Here is a 22,939-nt window from a genome sequence, read left to right on the forward strand (position 1 = left end):
AATTAAATCTTAATAAAAAAATAATACCATTTGTAGTTCTTACACAACAAAAACTTGATTTTGGGAAGCAAGTAATGGAACTTCCAAAACAAATTCTACCTATACAAGAAGAAAGACTAAAGAAATATACTACAGCACAATTAAAAACATCAGCTCTGTGGGAGACCAAACAGGTAAAACGATAATGATTATTTATACAGGAAGAAAAAACTATTAACACCACTATGTAAGTCAATAATTTACATTAAATATGAATATTCATCACGGTTTAGATTTCCACAATTTTTTTTCTTTTTTTTTTTTCTTTTTTTTTTTTTTTAAATAAAGAGCTGAGCCAAAGAAAGCCTAGATGGGCATCTCCATCAGGATTAAATAAATAAGGTTTTCAGCATGTAAGAGAGTACCCAAACAAGAATATGACCTAGATCATGAAAATTCTGAGCAACACGGAAACAGGAAGAACTGCTCAGTTGTTCTGAACTGTTCATATGACAGTATTGCCATTGTTTTTTAATGTTTTTACATATATGGGTAACTAAAGGAAGAATTTGCTTTGTTACTCCTTTATGGCAATGCATATGTTACGTGTTCTACTGAACCGTGCCAAAGACAGTAAAACATTACAGGACTACAGAGTAGCCAGTGAATCCATGTGTCCACAGACACTATGTGAACGAATTCCCCTTTTCCCAAGCACAAGGAAATGCTGACTTACACAAGCCAAGAATCTCAAGCAGGACAAGAATACAGAGGTTCTTTGTTCCAATTGAGAGATATCAAATGTCTACTTAAGGATTATAAAAAAAAAAAAAAAAAGATGGAAAGGAACTAGGAAAGTACACTAACCTTTATGTGCACTTCAGATCAAAATACTTTAATAGTAACAGCTATAAAAGCCAGTAGTTTATTTATTTCTGCTGTATCTAATGGTCTTGTGTTAAGACTTCCCATGCTACTAGCGCCTTCTGCTTTCTATTGAAAGGAGCTTTTTTCTTCTTCTTCAAAGTATTCACAAAACTTCCCACAAAAGTAATTTAGTTTGGTACAAAAATAATACACATAAAAGCACTAAATAAATAAAGGTCTCAGAAAATACACTTATGCTCTGTGTTAGATTGCCACACTTTCACCTACTAACTTTTTACCTGTAATCCAGATAGGAGCTTCTACTTTGTAGTGGCCACTCCATGGCTCTTTTGCTGTCATTAACCCACATCGACCAAAGGGCAATTCTTCATAATAACTAGCCACCAAGTTCCATGCAATTGTTCTGCAAGAAAAACAGGTTGGTTTGCTCCATTCATACAGATAGTATTAGATGAACTTAGTACAATAATTTATTCCTCTTTTCTCCAGCACACAAAAAAAAAAAAAAAAAATCTTTCTGGCTACAGGAGAAAAAAAAAAAAAAAAAAAACAACACACAACACAGGAGAGGGAAATAAAACAAATCGACTTCCAGTGTTGAGAACTTCTTACAAAACTGATGATACTTTCTCTGGCTATATCACCATAAAAAGTTGCACATTAAAGGAAATGTGCACTGAGGGTTAAAGATTCCGTTCATATTTACTTTTCTTCCTGTTTTGAAGGGGGGGAAAATAGGTTATCAAGGTTTACGGGTTTTCGTTGAGGTGGTTTGGGGTTTTTTTTGGTTGGCTGGTTGTTGCTACTGGTAATTATGTTTTGGGAGGGAGGTGGGGATGGAAGGGTGAGAGAGTGGAAGTTCCACTGGAAAAAAAAAAATAAAAAATCCTTCCTTTATCCATATAAACAACAAACAGATAACAACACTAACCAGCCATCCTCTGGGAGGTGTTGCCATTTCAAGAAGTTGTCAGGACACTGACAAGGTTAATTACTTCAGGTCTTTTGATTTGGTCTTCACTGAAAACCTTCTGCTAGGACCTTAAACTTAAGACCTGCGCACCATAAGTATGGAAATGCAGCTTAATAAAGCAGTTATGTAGAAAGTAAAAGCTATCATGCTGTTCTGCCATTGCATACAGATGAGTGCAAAGGCCTTGTATTCTAAAGTCATTGCCATAGATTTATCACACTATATATGCATTTCAGAAGTGATCCTGAAATCCTACAAAAGTTGCCCATAAAATAAACAACTCTTGAGTCGTAAACTCAACAACTTGTTCACATTAAACTTGTCCTGGGGAGTTTCCAACTTAGAAAAGGAATGTAGGGAACTCAAGTTCAAAGGAAATGAGCTTAGCAGAAAGATAAGATGCCTTTCATCAGGAAGTCTGATGCCAAGACAACATCAATATTGGATATATGGACTTGGAACTATTCCACAGTAATTTCTAAATACAATACATAGGTCTTGCTGTCAGGTTGCCAAACAAATGGGGCATATATCATTACAAAGAGCTTGTCAAAATGAAAAAAAAAAATGGGAGAAGAAAAACCCAAAGGCAAGATATTAAAGCATATGAGACTCAAGAAGGAACTGGAATGGTCAGGAATTCACATAGGAATTATTCATCTGTTACAAAATTTCAGCTTGCAGAGTAGACAGAAGATTCATAGAAACCACGTGACTCAAGAAACTTCCCTTTAGAAGTATCCAAGTGTTTAGTGCTGTGTTCTGTTTCAAGGATTTAAGACAAAATACATTTATATTATTGTTCCAAAATGAAGTTACATAAAACCTAAAAACTTTGAACAATTATGATTACACCATGTCTACATTGTCTTTAATTAAATTTTATTTTTTTTTGCTTTCAGATTAGTAGTTGTTGCACTGGAAACATCTAAGTGTGTTTTCTATTCTCTTCTAAAACTGCGAGTTATGTAATTTCCCAATAAATAGAACAGCTTTCTTCCAGATTTCAGTTTGGAAAAAAAATGTGCAGGAAACAGTAAACATATCAAAAGACTACAGTAAGTTTTAGAATGGATTCTGTGAAAGAGGTTGTATGGAAAAACTACATAATGACATCTGCACCTACTTTGTCTACCAAAAACAAATAACTTGATAAAGACCCTAAGAAAAATACAGTAGATTATCTTTATTCTTATTTTCCACCAATGTTTTTCATGTTGTTAGTTCTTCTTAAGAACATTCCCTTTTTAACAAATATCATCAGTCTCAAAGGCATCTGAACTCAGCTGCATAAGCCATTGGACACTGTGGAACAGTAACTCAAGAATACATTAAAACTTGGGGGACTTCTACCCCAGAAAGAGGTAAAGACAACACTTCATACCTTACTATATTTGAATTCAGACTGACAGTGGAGAGAGTTCCAGTTTACCTGCTATATTGCCATAGCAGATGGCTGTGTTATATAGTAGCTGAAACAATTCTTACATATGAAATTGTGAAAGCGAGCAAGAGCGTACAACACTTACGAGGTCATATTTCCATTCACATAGTTTTGGTTCAGGATCCGAGCCCAGCAGCCTGCACCTACTTCATCATTGAAAGTACTGTAATCTTCTGAAGACCACAGTTTCTTCTTAGTCAATAAAGCATTTGGCACTGTCTTTGTTCCAGGATAGTGAGCCCTACACAATATTTTAAAAAGAAAGAGCACTTATCACAAAAAGAAAAATCAAAGCCTGGAAGTACAAATAGAAGCAATGTTTCACAAAAAGCTAGGAAAATAAACTGGAAAAAATAGGGATGATAAGTGGGATTAAAGTTCCAGGAAAAACAAACAGGTTCTAGAGGCAGACTCCTTCAGTGTATCTTTATTGACAGTTATGCTTCACTTAAAGCCCACACACTTACAACATTCTTGCTTTGTCCCACTGGTACGCAATCAGGTAAAACAGTTTCACCACCAGTTGAGAAATGAATCATTTTCCTCTGCTGTTAGATGCAATTTCTGGTTTTGCTAATGAACACACTATATTTGCTTTTTACTTACACTGCTGTTAACCAAGGGGTTTTGTTTTACTTTCGTTAATATCTAGATTAGTCCTTAAAAAGTAAGACATGACTAAAGAGTGCGTATCTCCTATTCCATATGAGAACTAACTTATTTTAAAATAAGTACACAATTTTTTTTTAACTTTTAATAGCAGAATAGAGTATATACTTTAAAAAGGCCCACCCAAATGCACAAAATAAACATTTGCTATCAGATTATAGTGAAGGCTTTCACACCCAGTATGTGCTGATTTGTTGAACTCTATGAGATTTATATTTAAAGAAAAGACTAGATCATGCTACTGCCCTCTTTCAGACTTCTTGTGCCACTCTACAGCCTCAACAACTAACAAAAGGTGTGCTGCAAAGAACAGAGATTAGCTGTGTTCAGAACAGCGTGCTCTGCTCCTTCAGTAGTGAAAACAATCTTACTGGAAATTAAAACTCCTACAAAGGAGCAACTATACTCCAATTACCCTCAGGAAATAATTGGTCCACTCAAGGACCACTACCATTTGGGGGGACTTGAGTATCCTGATTAATGTTTCAGGAAAAACTGCAGACACCTAAACACCTACCTTTCTTGTTGCCTGAAAAGATGAACTGGAGTAGAGTTTATGCATCATTCCTAAAGCTGTGATGCTTCAGTAGAAGCAGTAGGACTTTGAATTCTCTGCTCAAAAGAGCAGAGAGTCAGGCACACTATAACAGAAGACCATTTGAAAGAGAGAGGAAAAAGTGACATATATCATGAAAGGAGGAAGAAGAACGATATTGGTGGAGAAAAAGTAATAGTAGGAACAGAATTACAACAAAAGTGACACATAAGTTTAAACCTCTTATCACTGCAAGAGAAGAATTTACCAACAGCTATTACTATCAGTGTTTTAATTCTTCAAACCACTGTCATTTACTAAAGAAATATCTTCATTGTTCATTCCTTCTTCCAGTCTCTCTGGAACCAGCAGATAGCTGGTTCATCATCAGGGTCTCTAGCTGTTAGAGTTGTAACTTAGTATTCTTAAAATATTAACTATTTTGAGATTGAGCATGTTTTATACAGTAGATGGTGGAGCAATACAACTCCAATGGAAAAAAAAATCCACAGTTGCCTGCATAGGTCAGCTAAACTAGATTAGTTATATTAAGAAAGTAACATTAATTAAGAAAAGTTCTTCTACTTATGGATTGCAAATGCTGCTTTGCACAACTGCCCACAGTGACTTCATTTGGATAAATTAGTTAAAAAACAAATAAAAACCTTTGTGTTATTTTTTTGTTTTACATATAGCAATGGTCCAAAGGAGAAAATCAGGATAGAAATAGCAGGTTTTTCAACCATTTTTCTCTCATGCATCAGTACAAGGCTGTAGAAATAAAATAAATCTTAAAAAAGGTCTGTCTATATAATACACTACAATGAAGCTTTGCAGAAAAGCACTACCTATGTAAACCTCAAAATCTAGTTCTCAAACTGTAGAAAACAGAAATCATCAGCTAACAACACTGTCTCTCCTACTTCTCAGTCTGCGTCAGCACACAGGGTTGGGAGGGACTTGGGACAGTTTGCATTACCACTACTACAGGCACCACAGCATGATTCTATCATGGAGTAATGTCACATCACCTTGTTTTACTTACATTGTTAACTTGGGCATAATTAGGTCTAGCAAATTTCTTTAAAAGGTCTGGTTTTCTGTGACACTTAAATTCAACCAAATGTGTGTTTACAACAGATCTGTTTATGAACACTGATGCTGCTAACCAAAAAGACTGAGTTGTCACCTAATGGCATACTAAATCTATATGAGGTGAAAATGAAAGTTGTTACTCTAAACTCACTGACACTTTCTAAACACTTCCTATTTTCTTTCTGTTAACAGCAAGAAAAACAAGGGGGTGGGGAGGTGTAAATTTTCAACACGTACAGTCAGAATAGCCTGGTCTCCAACTGTATAGAATGCAAAAATATAACTGGTTTAACTCTGCTTTCACTTGTTGATCCACAAATGATCCAAGACTCCACTTGCAAAAAAAGTCAGGTTTTTTTTGTTGTTGTTCAGAATAGGGGTAGGGATTGATTTGTGGGGGACACTGACTGCATATTATTTGTAGGGAAAACCTTCATTTCTACACCTCCTATGGGTCAGACATATAAAGATAAATGAAAAAGACTCAAACTGAAGCAAGGAACAGCCACATTTGAAGAATGTGTTTGGGTCAGGCAAGTTTATGGAACCTAATAATTAAAATTTAGAGCTATTATAAAAAGAAAAGTTAATGCACAAGTCTTAGACGCATATCCATTCAGCAGACAAGTCAGTAATCAATCTCAAATTTAGTCTTCTACTTTAGCAAAATACTAGCACCATATGATGAAATCCAGAACTAGAAAAACAAGTGAGTTGGTTCCGTGCTTTCCAAACACAACCTTCTCATCAAAACAAAATGGGAACTAAGAATCAAGACATTATTGTAACTAAAAAAAAGAATCACAGCCCAAATTCATTTCTGGATCATGCCCATTCCTGTAACAGACCAGTGGAGGTCAGTAATACAAGGCTGTATACAAAGCTGTAAAGCTAAAGCGTTTTTGTCCAAAAACCCTTCAATTCATCAAAAGTTCAACCACAGCCAATAGGAATCTTCCACATGATAGGAGACTCATGATTCAATTAAAGGGTTGAGGCTGTCACCAGGACAACAGCCAGGATGATTTGATGTGGGTTAGTAAGAAATATTATAGTATCAATCCTTTCATTGCAGGTAAGGGTATAAAGAAGTAACGCTTTGGCTCTGCCAGTTATAAATAAGCAAGATGAAGACAAACTATGAACAAACTACCAAGAAAAAAAAAAAAAAGAGAGAACCCCCTACCCAATCACATCGACCACTCCGTGGAGCTCAGAGTCAAGCAGCAAGACAAAGGAAATGGGCTCCCACAGTCTATCGCTGGCTATGATCCTCACCTGCTGCAGACCATGCTTATCCAATGTGTATCTCAACAGCTTTGAAAAAAAAGGAAAGCAAAGAACAGAGAGAAGGAAGAAATAAAAAAAAATGTTTTCCAAATTGTTAAAAATTTGTGTTGGGAAAGGCATCTTCTTCAGCACCATTTGAACATATTTCAAAACAAATAATGTTCCAATTCTTGTTTCTACTCAAACAACTGTTACATAAAACAAAATGTAATAGATATTGTCAAGCACAAAGTGCCTTCAAAGAAGGACATCTTCTTCCTCTACCATGCCAAACACCAAAGCACATGACAAAGGGAAAAATGAAAAACATTTGGTTCTTATTTTCTTACACACACAAATCTGCAGATAAAGTTAAAGACAAAGCATACCACATTTCATACAAGATACTCTGTTTGCAGATCAGCCAGTTAGATGTTACAATGCTGAAGGTTAGGCTACAAGGACCACAAACAGGGCAAGGTCAATTGAATTATAACTTAAAAACCTTATGAAAGCACATCAAACATTTAATTAAGCAAAGGAGTTGATTTCCCCTATTCTCCCTGCTAATAAACTATTTCAGTTTAACAGTGAAGCAATGCAGATGAGATCAGCTCTTCCTAAACACAACCAACACAAGAAACGAGAAACACCAGACATGTACACACCTTATTACTCAACTGTGTTTTATTCCAAGTTTTAAAATTGCAACCACTGTACAGTTCCCTAGAGACATTTTAAAGCCTTGAACGTCAACTAAACAAATCTAAAATGTCACACAAGACCAAGCCTAACGATGTAGTTTCTTGAAGTCCAGAGGTCCCCTAAACAGCATTTGCTCTACTTGTAAATTCAGATAACATCAAATGGCTAACTACCTTCAAATCAACCTGTATATTTCTACCATATATAATCTTCTCTAACAGGGAACACTACCTGCAGGCAACAGTGCGGCAAGATTTTTTTTCCACAGATCAGAGTCTGAACTAGCTTATGTGCAGTCTGACAATAACCTAAAACATCAAGATTTCCTGCCCCACAGTCTTAAGAACTTTGTCTGAACACAATGTTAGTATTACTTCTGTATTGCATTTTCCTCATACATCTTGCATTAGAATAAGGCAGGGTTTGTTTTGCAGACTTAACGTATGTACAAAGGCTAAAGCATTTAGCAATTAGAGGAGGTTCCTAATGACCAGAGAAAAACGGTTTTAATGGCTGTCTTCCAGAAGGAGGACATGAGAAACTACAGGCCCATCAATCTAGTCTCAGTCCCCAGGAGGGTTATAGAGCATGTCTTTCCGGAAGCCATTTCCAAGCACAAGGATAGGAGAATGACTGGGAACAGCAGCATGAATTTAGCAAAGGCCAATCATGCCTGACAAACACTATTTCTTTCTATGACAAGCTGACTACCTGAGCAGGCAAGCTGAAATCAGTGGAATATATGCTATAAAAAACACAGAAATAGCACCCATCAAAATATCATAGGAAGACAGTAGTGAACATGGTCTTGCAAACATAATAAAGAAGCATAATATAACACTGTTTAAAACTTGAGCTAACTATATTGCAATTTTTTTTTTCAATTTTCAACCACTTCATGAATACTAAGTAATTTGATTTAGTAGCAGACAAAGGCTTTTTTCTTTTCTAACAAAATTTCTGTTTTCAAATGCAAGTGCTGCAGCTCATTAGTATGAAATGACAGCAAGCAATATGTTCAAGACAAACACTCCTTCAACCAATGAAATTGAAACACACTGAATGATAATAGCTGGGTAGCCTTTGTTCTAATGAGAAAATATGAAGTCCTCTATCTTTCAAATCACAAGACAGCAGACAGCAAATACAGAGGGGAAAAATACAGATATAGAAGCTTTACCTTAAATCTACTTTAGATATGCTTCAGATTGCAAACAGTATTTTAGGGAGGGACAGAGCTCCATGGGGAGCAATGGTATCAAGGTAAAAGTTATCTAATGTGAAAAAGAAAGGAAAGGAAAAAAGAAAATGAAAGGAAACACAAAGAAATGGAAAGGTCAGTTACTTTTTGTGAATGGATGCCAAAGCAATCATTTCAATTATCTTGATAATTTTTAAATAAAACAATGTAAATTTAATCCCAGGTTTCCATTCCAAAATACAAGAACTAAGAAAAACCTCACAGAGAGGGTTATACTGTATAATGTACAGGAAAGGATTTCTGAGAAATGAATTTAAGACTATTTATGAAAACAGATTGACTAACAGATTTTGCAAACAACTAGACACTGTTATCTCAAAGACATACAGATAGAGTGTACTTTCAGCAGTTTTCTGAACCCATGCATTTGAAGGACAGACACCTAAATACTATTATCTTTTTCTAGGTCAGCAAGAACTCTGGTAGTTGGTGCCTTAAAGTCAGCATTGGCTGAGAAACATGGTGTTCTCATTTTGTACTAACCTTAATTTCTTGATAGATAACAACACTATCGCACAGGAAATGTTCTCCTAACTCTTCATTTTTTGTGATTAGTGAGGGTGGGGGTGTCGGGGAAAAATCTGTATCACATTCAAGAAAAACCTCTGACAAAAAGAACTTTCATCTTAAAAAACATCTAAAACAAATCCATGGTCCTAAAGGCTACAAACAAAACCAGGTACTCCTAGCCTTGATTCTGTCAAGCTCTTAGATAAATAAGAAGCACTCACAATGAATGCACTGAGTGTGTAAGTTTCACTGGCATGGAAATCATAACTAAAACATTTCCTAATGGACTATAATTTGCTGAGGTGCATATCTTGCCTAACCTAAGTCGCAAGTTCTAAAACCAATGCTGGCATTATAATTGGTATTTATCAGGCAGCCACGTCCAGGTGATCAGTGTTTAAGCTCAACAGATACGCAGTTTCTTTATAAAATCCCTGCTTAACTGACTAGCTATAACATTTGAACCATGCGTTAGTTTAAACAATTACGAGCATATCGCACCCTCTTACGTATAGATGAGGATAAATGGTACACTAGGGACCACAAGCATGTTCTTATCACAGTAAAGTTAACAACAGAGGTAAGCAAGTTAAAAAAATGCAATACAAGTGAACAATTTACGCACGTATAGAGCAAGTTCTCAGTGGAAATGACATAATTTTTGAAAACCTATTTGTACTTTTGAGAAATCAGAGATTACCAAAAAAGCAAGAGCAGCAGAATAATTACCAAGCCAGTTGACAGATGCAAGGTAGTAAGAAAGTGTATTATGGAGTACGAGCGCGAGCAAACAATCAAGTTGCCATCTGCTAGAACTACAACAGTGGGCATTCTTAGCTGCTAAAATTGAGATCGTTGTACTAATTTAAAACCAAACTTTGGATGCTTGTTTTTACTTCTACTTCACTGTCTGTGTGCGTGCTTCTAATACTATGTGTTATCAGGTATAAGCAACAAACAGAACTCCTAGCTTTAGGACATGACCAGAAAAATCTCAAGCAAAGGATGCATAACAGGGAATGCTGCAAGCATGGAAAGTCCCAGAGTGATAAGTTCTGGTGTGAAAGTTCAAGTTCACCTGAAATTAAAACTGATTGCAGACCAAGAATTCAGTCCTAAAGTTTTTCTGACTTTGAAGATGCACATGCAGATTAGCTAGAAGTCTCCTGTCATTCACTAGTGCTAAGAAGCCTAAAATACAGCTCCTAACTGAACACTTGAAAGAAATGACGGAAGAGTGGTAAGGTTACCTAGGAAGTATGAAATAAGAGTATATGACTTCTCAAAATGGAGATGAAGACTTACAGAAATGAAGCAATAAGCAGTGTCTAAAACTTCTCCCTTCTCCCACACTTACCCGACTACCTCAACAGCATCATTAAGATAGGGATCAACTACCATCTCCTTTGAAACGTTCCAATCTCCATCTGCAGCGATGATGCCAATGTTCCTTAGACCCAGTCTGTCCAAAGATTGTCGAAGTACCTTAGTAACAGATAACACGACTTAAAGCACAGCCTTCATCAACCAGGCAACATGAAAATTTATACTGAAAACAATTTAAGAACTGTAGGAGGAATCAGTAGAAGCATTTGTCTTCAGATCCAGATGGGTAAGAAAAGTTGTCACATCTCAAAGGAGAGACATAATGACAACTAAGACAAAGTTAATGATAAGTATTTTTAACACTGAAGGGTTATCTATGACATTCAGATAGCCATTACACAAAAATGGGCTTCTCATCACTTGGATTACTTTTGATGCCCCATGTGCATACATGTACTTCACTCAGACACTCTCAACATACTGACTCCATCCATTGCATGCACATAATTCATTACATATGAGTAATGGACTTATCATAAAGTCAGTCACATTAAGTTGATCTTAAAGCGATGACTGGATGGAACGTGGAAGTAGACATATCTCCACAAGTGATCAGATGTGAAAGTTACCCTGATCCCAAAAAAAGTATGTTGAGAAAACTTTGATTGAGTTTTTAAGACAGAAAAGACCTTGTAAACATGCAGTTCTCTACAAAAGCAGGAATCTTTGCCAAACATCTGTTCTTTTCAAGTGAAGAGCATCTAAGCATTCTTTTCACAGGCTATTTTACTGAACAAAAATATCCTTGATGTTGTAAGTGTCTGATATCTAAGTTTACCTACTACTTGGCTCTCATATCTCACTAATTTTCAGGAAGTTAATGCATGAAACTGGAACTCCATATTTACAACAAAACTGAGAGCAGTCAACTTTGAATTCAAACATGCCAGCAGAACAGAATTCTTATTCTGTCTTTCCAGCTTCTCATTACTATTTCACTGTCAAACATGATAAACGTCTCACATCTGCCTGTGGAACTTCTTCAACAAAATATACACGGGCAAAATATACCCAGGTCTAACAGTTAAGAATGAACCTGGCTTATACAGGTCTGGTATTATACAAGCATGGTTTATCTGAACACTTAAAAAAACTTCCAAAAAGTATTTTCAGCAGCTTCCATGTACAGTTGCATCTGAAAAAGGATGTCAGTCCACAGTTTAACATCCTTTTTTCAATCTTGGATACAAAGGATTGATATACTATGTGCTGTATGTATGCATAAGAAAGACCTTTCCAACAATTTGAAGATCATTAGGCATGAATCCTTAAACAATTTCTTGTAATAGCCCTCCAGCAACATGAAGGAGAATAGGGAACATTTATATTTTGATGCATAGACACAATGAGAAGTCCAAGTATTGGTGACAATGAAAGCCTAGATCTAAAGGACTTAAAACTTATTAAGAAGAAGAAAAGTAGCAATGAAGTTCTGTTCAGCTCCTTGAAGCCTTCGAAGCATGAAGTTTACCAGAAGAAAAATTGACAATGGCAGAAATATTAACAGTAAGGTCCTTGCAATTTAAATCTTCCTAGCTAGCTAGACATTTGGGAAAACTGCTGAAACAGAGATCGTTCAGAACAACAACATGACTACAAAGGTTGCAGAACTTCCATGTTGAAAGATAAGAACCAAGGACATTGGTGGTGAATGGAGTTAAATCCAGTCGGTGTCTGGTCACAAGTGGTATCCCCCAGAGCTCGGCACTGGGGCCAGTTGTCTTTAATCTTTATCAGTGATCTGGACGAGGGGATCGAATGCACCTTCAGTAAGTTCGCAGATGATACTAAGCTAGGCGGGCTTGTTGATCTGCTTGAGAGTAGGATGGCTCTGCAGAGAGATCTGGACAGGCTGGACCAATGGGCCGAGGCCAATGGTATGAGGTTCAACAAGGCCAAGTGCCGAGTCCCGCACTTGGGTCACAACAACCCCATGCAGCACTACAGGCTTGGGGCAGAGTGGCTCGAAAGCTGCCCAGCAGAAAAGGACCTGGGGGTGTTGGTGGACAGCCAGCTTAATATGAACCAGCAGTGTGTCCAGGTAGCCAAGAAGGCCAACAGCATCCTAGCCCGTATCAGGAATAGTGTGGTGAGCAGGACTAGGGAACTGATCATCCCCCTGTACTCAGCACTGGTGAGGCCCCACCTCGAGGGCTGTGTTCAGTTTTGGGCCCCTCACTACAAGAAGGACATTGAGGTGTTGAAGCATGTCCAGAGAAGGGCTACAAAGCTGGTGAGGGGTCTGGAGGACAAATCTTATGAGGAACGACTGAGGGAACTGGGGTTGTTTAGCCTGGAGAAGAGGAGGCTGAGGGGAGACCTTACCACACTCTACAAGTACTGAAAGGAGGTTGTAGAGAGGTGGGGGCTGACCTCCCTGGTGACAAGTGATAGGACGAGGGTAAATGGGTTCAAGTTATGTCAGGAGAGGTTTAGACTGGATATTAGGAAACATTTTTTCACTGAAAGGGTTATTAAACATTAGAATGGGCTACCTAGGGAGGGAGGTGTTTAAAAAAAGGGTAGATGTGGTACTTAGGGATGTGTTTTAGAAGTGGTTTAGTCAGGGTAGATTAGTGGTTGGACTTGATGATCTCAAAGGTCCCTTCCAACCTCAGCAATTCTATGATTCTATGACACAGAACTGTAGACACTCAAAATGCATTCCATAATAACATATGCAGAATGGTTCCCCCACAACCAGTAGTCATGTTTACATACAGATAATCCTTAAATTATAGGGTTATTTAAAGATGACAGTATTTAAAAATCTAATTGGAAGAATAGGATCTTCTTGAATAAGAATTTATAAGAGACAGAAAAAATGAAAGGGAGGGAAGGGAGGGAAGGCTGACACTTTTCAGCAAATATTTGGGTGATTTTAAGACCAAATTTTAAACTAAATATATAGCTCTAGAAGCCAAAAGCTTAGTCCCAATTCAACAGCATTTAAAAAGCTAATAAGTAGAATGCTGCACCTATACTTGATGGTTTGTTCTCCACATTCATTCTCCCCACCTTAGGAAGCCAAGACAAGCAGATGAGAAAGCCTCCAGGTGACATGACATAGGACCGAGCAAAACAGAACATTTCTATTTCTTACAAGACATACAGAAAGCCAGAAACCCAATTTTTAAAAAGAGAGCCAATTAGTGAAATTAGGGAAATGAGTATTTTATTTATAATAAGATCTGCCTTCTCTCTCTGGTGATTCTTTTTACAAAGGGTTCAGTCTCATAGGCATGCCAAGCAACATAACATCTAGTCAGCGAAGAAATAATACTTACTTACAGCTCAAAAAAAGCAAAAAAAAAAAAACAACAACTCACTATTTATCTTCCATCTTACTTGCATTGTTTTATTCCAGCCTGCAAACAAGTGTTTTCAGTTCTGTTTAGTTTTGTTTCTATAACATATATACTGAACAACTGGAGATTTCTACTTGAAGTCCCCACACACACACCCCTCCCCTTCCTACCCTATCAGCATAATTTAGGATTATCCTTTAGAAGACTACTAGTAAACTTAGTGATTTCTCTGTTAGCCTATACCCAATTACTGAATCACTATTCTTTTTGAAAAAGAAGAGCCTGGAATCCACATTACCTGAGGCTAAATATAACAGAAAACTCCTGGTTCCTGAGGGGTTTTTGTAGCAGAGAGTGCACCGTATGAACTTGTTTCCTAGCTTTAAATAAAAGTTAGGCTATGGTTTGTGCTGAACACACATTAGGATGGGATATTTTAAGAGGATTCTAAGCACACCCACTGAACAAGTTTAGACAGGGACTTAAGTAGCTTCACTAGAAAATCTGAAGCATCTACACATCCACCAGCATTTTGTTACTTAACATACCCAAAGAAACAAGACATGTTGCCAGACATGCCCAGATATCTTGCCTTGTCACACTTCAGTGCATTTGTGTTTTCTTTGGAAGGGATTTTGTAAGTCACTCAAAAATTCTAGTGCCAAACCTCTGTGTCCAAAAGGAACTAATGGCCTCGCAGCCTACAAAAGTGAGAGTCTAGAAAATACCTTTAATGACATTAGTTGTGGAGTGAAGTATAGATAACAGAATTTGGTCTAAGATGTGACACAACTTGGAAACTAAGTTACCAAGAAACCCATAAAGCTGGATATAAGGTATTCCTGTTTCTTTGTACAAGGTGTATGATCAGCACAGGGCTTTCTGCCAGTGCTTCCTGCCCTCCCTCAGTCAAAGCACTGCATAAATCATAGGAAACAGCTATAAGGGTATTCACCTAATTCTACATTCTAGGAAATATACTTTTAAAAAGAAACATTTTATAGGACAGCATTCTCAGTTTTCAGGAGTAGGCAGAATTTTATATACACCAGCCTCATGAAAGATACTTTTTTGCTCTTAATTCAATGTCAAGTTTTACTGTTGTACACCATTTCCTGTATCATTCTACTAAAACTAATCACTGAAAAAAAAAAAAACTACAGAAGTTGCCAAGGACAAACGATGTGACTAACCTCATCCAGTGTACACAAACTGTAAGAACTGAAACTTTTCTAATAGCCACTAATTGACTAATTTTAAGCAGATAGGATCCAATCCCTGCCTAGTTCTGAAAAAAAAAAAAAAAAAAATCAGCAGTTTTTCACACACTCAATTTAACTTCTATTTAATTATAAGAAGAGGTAATGCTAATGCTTCTTAGCCTCAAAGCAGCAATAAGGAAATGAACAAAGCAGAAGCTTGTACTTAAGATTCCACTGCAACATAATGTAACAAATAGAAGTGACTTTTCAAAGAAGGACAAGGGGGCAGCAAGGGCAGACAGCAGTGAGAGATATTAGAAATACGTTAAGGTTGGTTATGTGAAATACTGTGTTCCTCAAACTCTTTTAGAACAGGAAGTACTGAATTTTGCACCACCAAAACCACAGAGCCATTATTATATTTTCCATAAAACAAGAACCTGGAATTTTATAGCAAAAATTTAAGGGTATTATATCCACTGGAACTTTGCTACAGAATTTTAACTATTTCTAGATCTTGAACTTATAACTATATCCAGGTCAGTACAAAGATGATGAACTTGTATGATTTCAGTAGCATCAACTGGAACTTCCATTAAAATGTAGAGGTCCTAAACATTCGACATACACTGACACACTTAAAGTTCAAAATAACAGTTTCAGACACACAAATAAAGATCTGGAGCTCTGATCCTGTTAGCATTCCATGCCTGCAACTACAAGAAACAGAGTTCAGTAAGTGAAATAGTTGCAGGATTAAGGTCCCTTTTCTAGGCAAATTCAGAAAAGCTAATTGTCTACATATGATAACAAAGACAAACATTTCACTTTGGAGAAATAAGAAAAAATACATACCTTAATATATTTGCTACTAAATGCCCTTTCATTCCATATCTATAAAGGAAAAGCAAAAAGCCATTTAGAAAAAAATCAGGATACGTCAATGCATAATGAAAGAAATTATTTACGTATATGTAAAATTATACAATCCATTAATGAACTCCATGGTTTCAGTTTGCTAGAGGAAAGTGCTCCGATTGGTTTTGTTATCAGCTCTTCAGGGGAAAATTCTGTAGGCAAGTTCAAAATAGCTGCTTGATTATCTATCTCTAAGGTCTACTGATTGCCTTCTTGCTGTAAAGAACTCTAGAGCTGCTTGAGCTCTACAATGGTAGAAGTGTTACACACAACATTACTACTAATGGGTCTACAGTTTGTTAGAAAACATTGTGGCTTCAGGATGTGGTCCTAATGAATGGACCCTGTTGCCATACACTGACACAGGAGAGCTAGAATAAGTTACAGTTGCCTACAGTTTCAGAGGGCTATTCAATCCCAGTTCTTTCTCAGTATGGACTAAATCCATACTTGAATACAAGAAACACCCAGCATAGTTTAAGTAAACAGACATAAAACGATCTCATTTCTGTTGTTGTGGATTTTCCATCTTTTATGGAAAGAGTGTTTAAGCTAAACACAGCTCAAGATTCAAAAGCAGGAATGCTGGTCTTCCTTTCTACCAAATACCCTGGCCAATAAAATGCATAGTCAGAAACCTTTATTTTTTTTCTAACCACAACATGAACATTGTGACTCATTCACCAGTAAAGGTGAAGGTATCCCCCTGTAGGTGTAGATTACCCAATCATGTACAAGCAGACAGTTTCTTGCAGGTGGGATGTGTCCGTTTGAGTTTGATATTTCTAGATCTTTCCGTAAGTGCTAATATGCGACTTCAGAAATGAGCCAAGCAAAAAGTTATTTACTGAAAGGCTTATTTCATCATAAAGGAAATCATGATATATAACACATGCTATAAACCAAAAGAGCAGTAGAGGCTAACAATGTAGAATCAGAACTGCATTAAAAGGCTTTGACAGTTTCTGAGCCTTCACAGAAACTGCTTTCCTGTATTTCAGATTATACCCGCAAAGAAATCAGACAATATGCAATGTCACCACATTTCCCAAAGAAGCAGAAATTCCCTTTTCTTAGAAATATAAAATTCAGAAGGCCAATCACTGTGAAGTAACAACACAGAAGCCAGACACTACTCAAATATATAAAGTGCTGAACTCACCTTCTACTCTAAGAGCATAGCAAGGAGAAAGTTTAATAGCAGGTGTTCTCCCTATCCCCCCAGTTGAATTGCTGAAGCATCACTGTGTTACCCAAAGGGCAAGACTGACACAGCTGGAATAAGTCAGCAACATCAAGGGGGGTGCATTCCAGAAGGGATATACATCTCGTATACCTTCCCACATTACAGCAGAAAGGTCAGACTTCCTTTGAGGGATAGGAACCATAGTTTAGGAAGTTTTGCTCTGGACTGCTGACATGATTTTCTGCTTTTGTGCAGTTAACAACTCTCTCATATCAAAGCACTTAAAAGTCCAAAATAAGTGTTTCAATAAGTATAGGACTGATTTTAGAGGAATCCTAGCCACACATTTTCTTAATCAGAAGAAAAAATAAATAGTTGAATCTGAGTCAAATAATGAACTTGAAAAGTGTTTTTCCAGATTGTCTGCTTCTCTCTTATCTCCAAATTATGACATTTTTCTCAGACATTTGTTCACTACTTCCATATTTTGCAGTGTAATACAGTAAGTTAGTTACAATGTACTCTAACACATGCACCTTTATCTACTATAAATTATGCAGGTAAAAATGGAAGAAGTTGTAGAGGACTGCCCTTCAGCAAAACAGCAACTATACTTTATGCCAAGAAGTCATGTTAGCTGACTGTCACAAACTCTGTCTTAACTAATGCTTTTTGGTAGCTGGTAACTGCTGAAACCCAAGCAGAACAAGCAAGGCAGAAAATGACAAGCCCAAGACTTAAACAGATTTCAGAATTCTCAAATTCTCTGGTAACTTTGTTCTAGAGATGGGAAGACAGGAGACTAGCCATTTTACACTGGTTCTGCTTTAATGGCCAATATTGCAGAAAGACTGTAAATTAACATAACTTCTGCCTTTCCCTTTGCAACAGAAAATGCCAAAACTACAATGAAAAAACAATTTCTCTTTGCATTCCCCTCCTCCAGTACTCAACAAAGAGAGACAAGACCAAGATGTTAGGAATGAAGATGGATAAAAAATACAGGAGATTTTGCTTTACTGACCCCGATATAATCAATGTCCAAATCATGATACAGTTTAGCTCCTAATATCCAAGAAACAATATAGTAAGCAGTGACATCTGGATAGTCATAGGGCCAGTTTTCACCCTTCCCTATCCATCCCGGAAATGTCCAAGGTAATCCTGGAAAGAGAGAAGAACAACAAACGAATAAGATTGGTTGGTCTACATTACACAGTAAGCTTCAATTGCAAGCTGTAATTTGTTCTAACCAAAATGGAGGAGCAGATATGCACTTCAAATTCACATAGTTCCAGTGAAGACAATGAAACACAACTTACTTAACTGGACATAATGCTCTACTATATATTGTGATCAAAAATATTAATAGTTGCCTTTTTTTTAAAGCTAGAAAACCTTCAATACCTGAGAAGAACTGACTACATGCAACCTTTCGGTTGTGTGGTACTAGCTCAAACAGGTTTAAAATTCCAAAGATTTTAGGATAAAGATTTATAAAGTTATAGACAACAGATCAAAACTGAACACCAAAAATTGTTAGCGTCCTGAATAGGAACTTCAGAAGTGATGATCTGATCATAATAGAGGAAGAGAGATTAGGAGCATGAAAAAGCATTTCTGAGTCTCAGCTGTTTACTGGACTTTGTAGTAAATCAGAACAACAAATTAACCTAAGCAGATCCTGCTAAGTTTTCAACTGATTTTGTATTAGACACCATAGGCTAATTCAAAGGCAAACCCTCCTTCCTTTGCTGAAAGCTTGATCTGAGGGAAGAGAGAGGTTATTAATAATCACAATTAGCCATAGATGGTAAGCTTACTGCTTGTCACAGTGCCTAACAGAACCTGACTAGCAAATCCTGCACCAAGTCATGCCTTGTGGCTAGGTATGGCAAGCCTGATGTCTGGAAGAGGGAGGATTAGATACTTTTTAATTAATACATTTCTTACCTTGTTTCATGTGAAATACATTTTGTAAAGTGTTTCAATTAAAATCTAGGGTTCCACATTTCTACAGTCACAGCACACACACAACCCGTGATCAAAACAGGGAGACAGGAAAGTCCTGTCACAACTGAGCTACATACATAAGACAAATCAGAACACAAGAACCACTACAGCAGGGAGGGGGCAATTGGTTTGTAATAAGAACATATAATTGACATTAGCACATATAAGATTTACAGATTTATACTTCTTGTAAGTTTACTTTATCCCTCCCAACTTTTTTACTCTATTATTCAGAAATTCATCTCATGATAAATCATTTATGTTCATTACTGTGACACAGTCTAAGCATTAATGTTACTTAACACGAGCAAATGATCCTATGCTACTAGTTACACCAGCACAACACAAGAATGTTGTGCTACTGTAACAAAGTAAAACATAGTAAGTTTAAGTGAAGCATCAAGGCAAGCTTACTAAATATTAGAGATTCTACTTTGTCTACTGCAACATCAAAACATCTGCCCGTTAAAATTAATAGGCTAATTAAGGGTCAGATATGTAATTTAGTTGGGGGGGAAGCATTTAAATCCTAAAGCTTGAAGCAATTTACCAATCAGTTTAATTTTGGGGTTCCTCTTTTTAGCTTCTTTCATCAGCCACCATTCATAGCCCCGGAAGTAGTTCTCATCATTTTCATAGTGCATATGGGAGGGTTCAGTACCATCTAGGAAGGAAAGAGACGGGTAACTCACAATTATCTTCTGTGTCATACACTGTTACACAGTGTTACAACTGTATTGCTCACTGACATAGTATGTAAGCACATATCTCCAACATGGTTCACACGTTCTTTGGTATGTATTTCAAAGCAAAATGAGTAGTGGGAGGGAATACACAAGACTCACCACCCTTCATTCTTAATATATTAACTTAGCATAAATTTAACATTTTTAAGAGACTATGCCTGCTTTTAACATCAGAATGTTATTAGCTATCGGGCATTTTCTATCCCTAGCTATGATAATACTAAATCTATATTCATGGTTATTTTGGTCACAAAAACCACTAAGAAAGATACAGCACTAAGACCAAGAAGGGAACAAAAACAAACCCAAAACCCAACCACTTGTAAAGGCGGGTTTTATCTAAACCAAAAGGCACACAAAATAAGGTTATCGTTTGTTATAGTTTGTTTCTCCTGTGCAAGGTAAGTCCAGAGACAGAAAAGAAGGGAATTGCCATGAAGTTTTTCAGTGACAGGAAAGAGATTTATTTTTTTTATTTTTATAGTAAAAGATCTGGTTTATAATTTCTGTGCTGTTCTGTGATTGCAGGAAGAGTTTTTGGAATTGAGGACTACACACTGAATTCCCTCAGGCAAAGGTAAACAAACTAGAAAGGTGTGAAAGAATCAGTGTTGCATGGGAAGTCATTACACACAAAAGTCAATTAATAACTTGTGCAATTGCAACAATTACTTATGCTAAACTATATGCCTAATTGCTCCAGAGATCTCTTCTGATGAGACTTTTTTTGTTTTTAAGAATCATGCTGAAACAGCACATTTCATTACAGAAAATAGGATTGATTTTTTCTTTTTTTGACCTCACTAACACCTTACTATTTGGAGGTTCTATTTGTCAGAGACATAGAACAACAATTATATTCCAAACTTAAGACTTCTGATCACACCTCTGAGATCAGAATAAGAGCTGCAGTCTAGTGCATTAAGACATGTGCATCTTATCATTGTCATTTTAAAATCTGGAAAGCCATCAAACAAGTATGTAACATTCTCCTTAGCCAACAGCAAGAGCATTTGAAAAGAAGGTCTGTGCATGCATGAAGACAACTCCATTCTCCTCTAACCAGCAATTTATTTACCAAATACCGAGCTCTTAATCCCAGTATAATACTTTTCACCATGTTAGTTTTTCTTAAGGAACCTAAACCAAAGAACGAAAAACAGTATCTAATTACAGAAACAGACATTTTAAAGAAATGTATAAAATGCCAGAAAAACTGATGCTATGCTTTCTGTTTAGTAACTGAGTCTGCTTTAAGCCTATTCTTGATGTGACCAAGATTTACTTGGGGGGGGGAGGGGGGGGAAGCAGGGAAGATACAAACTGTAGTCTAGTTACTGCTTCTCAGCCTCCAATCACAAGCAGTTACTACACAGTTTCTCCTATATGTAAATATAGTAGCCTAGGCAAATTACACCAAGATATTTTCATTTGCAATTGTGGCCAAAAAAAAAGTGCCTACTGTCAGACAATGCCAGTCCAGTGAAATGTAGCAGCTCATTAAACCAAAGAAACATAATTGCTTCTGACCAGCTGTCTTTGTATTTTCATACTTTTAAGACATAAACCACCTAGTCCTACATAAGTTTTACAGCTTGTATTGCAAAACTGGTGTTTGAGAAATGTTCTGCAATTCAGAAAGCTACTAGAGCTTCCTTAATCTTGGGGAGGAAAAAAAAAAAAAACAAAAGAACTGATCTGCTCTAGAATTCAACCTGTTAACGATATGATACTGAGAATCAGCTCCAGAATGTTAGTGTGAATTTCTCTTTTACAAGGTAGCAGACATTGTTTATGTACTGCAACATCAGGACAACTACAGAATGCATCTCCATGCTTCAGCTAAAGTGACATGCAGAGGACACATTACTTACAGCATCACTGCAATGAGAAGTTAAACTCTGCTCACGCAAAATCCATACCTGTTGATTGTCCATCACCTCCAATCTCTACTTTGAGGATATGTAAAGAAGCACCAAAGTTTGGCTACAAAAAGAGACAGAAAAACAAACAGAAGCCTGCTGTTAACAAGAAGAATGTAATAAATGTGTGCAATTTTGAGGATGCTAAAAATTCAGTACTTTTTTTTTTTTAAACACCCATCACAGATGCAATGGGAGATTACACAAAATTCTTCTTCAAAAGGAAATTGAGCAAGATAAACAGTACGCTTATCTTTAGTCAGTTTCACTGACTCTTGCACCATTAAGGACACTTCTCTCCAACTGTGCAGATAAAAAGGTTATGCTCAAGAAAATACTGAAGCGCTCTTAAAGTAGAATATGGGCTATATGAGGAACATAGTATTTTTAATGCTATTGGAAGTCAAGTTTGTTTTCTTTTAAAATAATATTATTGAAGTTAATATTTCTGCAAATAATTTATTCTTTGGTGTAAAGGGTTACACTCCTTATGTGAAAGAGCATACATGCGGGTCAGAAATAATCTGCTAACTACAGACAGAAAGGCAAGAGAGAAAAAAAAACATCACAGTGGAAAACAAATGGCCACCTAGTCTACTATCCTCTTCCCCTGGCATCTGACTGGTGGAGCAGAATGTAATATTCAAGCTCATACAGGTGATCCTACTCCTAGTATGTTCTTCCAGCCATTAGTGGCTTAAGAGTTGCTCAAGCCAGAAGTTACAACTGCTCATTATTTTAATAACCACTAATGAGCTGGTCTCCTTCATGGCATTACCCAAGTATAATTCTAGCATCCAAAAAAAGTTTTAAGATGCAAGAATGCAATTTGATTTAAAAAAATATGCTGCATAGACAATAGGTTGCTTGGCTTACAAGTTTGGGATTTTTTTTGTTTTTAAATAAGAAGTAAATATTCCCAATTTACCA

At 36.7% G+C, this 22,939-nt stretch overlaps 1 protein-coding gene across 1 annotated transcript in view; it reads right to left on the reverse strand.

Moving 5' to 3' along the window:
- The window catches only part of GALC (galactosylceramidase), a gene marked incomplete at its 3' end in the record, with an annotated part of 29,932 nt that extends 9,932 nt beyond the window's left edge, over positions 1-20,000 (reverse strand). Inside the window, exons 1-6 of the mRNA XM_082485433.1 lie at positions 19,892-20,000; positions 18,353-18,492; positions 16,080-16,118; positions 6,770-6,900; positions 3,370-3,525; positions 1,146-1,270 (exon numbers count right to left, since the gene is read on the reverse strand). Of these exons, the coding sequence (XP_082341559.1) occupies positions 1,146-1,270; positions 3,370-3,525; positions 6,770-6,900; positions 16,080-16,118; positions 18,353-18,492; positions 19,892-19,985 (685 nt within the window). The 5' untranslated portion in view covers positions 19,986-20,000. The remainder of the gene's footprint in view (positions 1-1,145; positions 1,271-3,369; positions 3,526-6,769; positions 6,901-16,079; positions 16,119-18,352; positions 18,493-19,891) is intronic.
- Between the last annotated feature and the right edge of the window lie 2,939 nt (positions 20,001-22,939).

This window comes from Vanellus vanellus, assembly GCF_965231255.1.
Source record: "Vanellus vanellus genome assembly, chromosome: 6".
Classification (NCBI taxonomy): domain Eukaryota; kingdom Metazoa; phylum Chordata; class Aves; order Charadriiformes; family Charadriidae; genus Vanellus; species Vanellus vanellus.